Here is a 3,250-nt window from a genome sequence, read left to right as displayed (position 1 = left end):
CCATCCTACACATAGAAAGGCCTACTTGCAACACCTCCTCGTATAGACACATATATCTGTCCCTCCCCCTATATATAGAGATCTACCCAAAGATATACAGGTAGACCATGTATACATACATATCTCTGAAGATCACAGTGAAGCATGTGCGAGTGAGAAAAAGTGTCTCGTGAAGAAAGAAAGAGAGACTTATTCTTTTTCTTCTTTCTCTCTTTCAGGGCACCTTCTTCAGCGTAGATAATACAGAGAAAGAGGAAGAAGCTTACTTGGTCGATGTTGCGCTCCGAGGCTAAGCGAACAAGAATCTCGAGTTTCTCGATCTTTACATACACCGGGTCGTTGTACTTACAGAAGAACATCTACAAGAAAAGAGAAAGAAATTCGATGAAAAGGACAGTGTCTCTCTACTTCTATCCCTCTCTCTATTGGCACACATAGACACTTACATGCATGCGCATGTGTATAGCCACTTCGGGTGTATAGGCACCTGCATCTAGGTAAATGCACATCGATATGTATAGGGAAGATATGTCAAACTGTGTGTGTGTGAAACATACCTCAGAGTTCGTTCTAGGGACGAAAGAAAAGAAGAAGAAGTAGAGAGAGAAGCTTCTTCTTTGATAGCTTCATACATGGCAAGCAGGGCAAACACCCCTGCAGCAACTCCTTCTCTCCCGGCCTCTCCGTCTCTTTGAGTCCGTAAGGTACTTTCTCACTTCTGCACTTACATACCCCTCGCCATGCACATATATACATCTGTGTACTTGTATACGGCCACTATGACGATCATCAATGCATATGTCTATACATATGTATATATATACATATACATATGTATACATATATCTAGCTACCTGCAGTTCACGATGACTGTGTAGGAGCACAGATATATATCCATACCTATCTCTATAAGGATCTATGGATCTTTTTGAATGTGTGTATCTTGAAGCGATCGACCTATCTTGTATCGGTCTTATCTTGGGGCTATACAGTTATTTTCTCATTTACAACCTATCGATATCTGATCTTTCTCTAGTCTATCTATCCAGCATGCATCTTTTTGGATCTACCTTTATGTACATATGTGAAGACTGTAGGAAGAGCCTTCCTTCCTGGATAAAGAAAAGAAGTGGATATGTAGGTCTACTCTATCTTCATCTCTAACTGTATGGATAGTAAAGCTTCCACTGATAGAGTATCGATCACTTCCAAGAAAACGTATCTCTCTCTCTCTCTTTCTTTCTCTTTCTCTCATCGCTTCAAAGTCTTTCATTCTTTCAAACAGCACATACATACGTACAGATACATATTCATTCATACATACAAATGCATATTCATACATGCCTACATATGTAGATATTTATACGTAGAAGAAGACTCATACGTCATAACCCTTGCACAATTACCACAGAGACGCACACATACATCGGGTGTACGTACATAGATACATGCGAAGATATAGATTGAAAAAGGATAGATAGATATCTTTCTGTATTCACTCCAATCCCCTCTTCGTCCAGGTTCAGCCCTATCTCCTTCTCGCAAAGTGCCTTTCCTAACTCGTCTTACCCATGCATCTCTATGTATGTTTACGACAGAGAGAGAGAAAGAGAGGATGAGAGAAGAGAAAGAACGAAGAGAGAAGAGAAGGAATGAAAGCCCGAGGGAATGAATGGAGACTACAGACTTACCTTGACTTCGCTAGCGAGAATACTGGGGCGTTTCTGGACTATAAGGTCCATATTACGTAGGGCGACGTATTGAATCTCTGGCTCGGCTGATAGGAGAGTCACCAAAGGAGCACAAAGCTTTCGCTGGATGACCTTCACTGTATCTGGATTCGTAATTCTAAGCGGAGAAAACGAAAGACCAAGAAGAAAAAGAAAGAAAGAAAGAAAGAATGAGAGAAAAAGAAGAAGAAAAAGATACCCTGCGTGGCTCTTCTGGTGTTTCCTGGAGAGAAGGGATGCCCTAGTATATGTATATATATGTATATCTCTACAGATAGATAGTGATAGGCATGTATAGATACATATAGACCTCAAACCTATCTATATGAACTGCGCGCTTGCATCGTATGTATATATACCTATATTACTAGCTATCCGTACATGTCTATGAATTTAGAGTATCATTCGTTCACACCTACAGTCCACTCTACTCTATAGAAATACACGCATACCTCACTGCAGACTCTCCATACACAAACGTACACCGACACCTATTCACACACTTCTATCTTTAATCTATCTATCTATCTAGATGTGATCTATCTATCTATCTCTTTCTCTCGATCTCTCTCACTTCACGTGGGAGGAGAAGGTGGGAATGAGGGGACTATAGGCATGAGTGGTAGTGCATGCAAAATAAATAGAAATATAAAATTTAAGCCCAACCTCATCCACCAAGGAAAAACAAAAAAGAGAAGAAAAAATAAATCAAGAGATAAATTAAAGATAAAGACAAAAGAGAGATAGACTAAAGAGAGATAGATAGATAGATGAAGGGGCAACTCATGAAGAGAGGAGAAGCCCTCAGCGAGAAAGAAAGAATGAAGTGCGATCGAGAGAGAGAGAGAGAGACTTGAAAAGCAGAGACCGAAATATTAAGAGGTCGTAAAAGGAAGAAGATGGAAGAGAATAATAGAGATGTCGGACATATGTGGAGATTTATGAGATAGAGGGATTAAAGCTTGGGTAAAAAAGCCTCTCCTGAAGAAGATTGTTTGCATGCGACTTACTTATCCAGAAGCCTCATGACGACTTTGATAGCTGAAAGGACAACTGGAAAAACCCCAAAGACAGAGAGAGAGTGTATGTACACTCCATGAATAACCCGGTCCGAAGAGAAGAGAGAAAAATGAGAATCCTCTCTATCTTCTTCCTTCCCCGTAGAGAGAAGAGAAAAAGAGAGATTGAATTCAGGAAAGGATCGGTATAGAGATCACAGGAACGCGATCATTCTTTCTGGCACACGAGAGGTGCCTACATACCATACAAATGACATACGTATACGACCACGTGTATATGCAGTGTATGTACACTTAAACAGCTAGTATATACAAAGAGAGAGATGTAGTGGGTTTGGCATGTCCTTCATACCACCTAAATAAATCCACAGCCACCTATGAGTACATACAAATACATCTATATACATGATGTGTTAGATAGATAGATTAAAGATAGATAGATTAAAGATAGATAGATAGATTAAAGATAGATAGATAGATAGATTAAAGATAGATTAAAGA

At 39.7% G+C, this 3,250-nt stretch overlaps 1 protein-coding gene across 1 annotated transcript in view; it reads right to left on the bottom strand.

Annotated features, from left to right (window-relative positions):
* Window positions 1-263: 263 nt before the first annotated feature.
* CSUI_001584 (beta adaptin protein) overlaps window positions 264-3,250 on the bottom strand; it is a gene marked incomplete at its 3' end in the record, with an annotated part of 3,410 nt that continues 423 nt past the window's right edge. The window contains exons 2-4 of the mRNA XM_068061789.1: window positions 2,741-2,783; window positions 1,692-1,848; window positions 264-359 (exon numbers count right to left, since the gene is read on the bottom strand). Of these exons, the coding sequence (XP_067926235.1) occupies window positions 264-359; window positions 1,692-1,848; window positions 2,741-2,757 (270 nt within the window). The remainder of the gene's footprint in view (window positions 360-1,691; window positions 1,849-2,740; window positions 2,784-3,250) is intronic.

Source organism: Cystoisospora suis, assembly GCF_002600585.1.
Source record: "Cystoisospora suis strain Wien I chromosome Unknown contig_638, whole genome shotgun sequence".
NCBI classification, from domain to species: domain Eukaryota; phylum Apicomplexa; class Conoidasida; order Eucoccidiorida; family Sarcocystidae; genus Cystoisospora; species Cystoisospora suis.
Note: the sequence above shows the minus strand (reverse complement) of the source record. Positions and strands in the feature narration are given on the sequence as shown.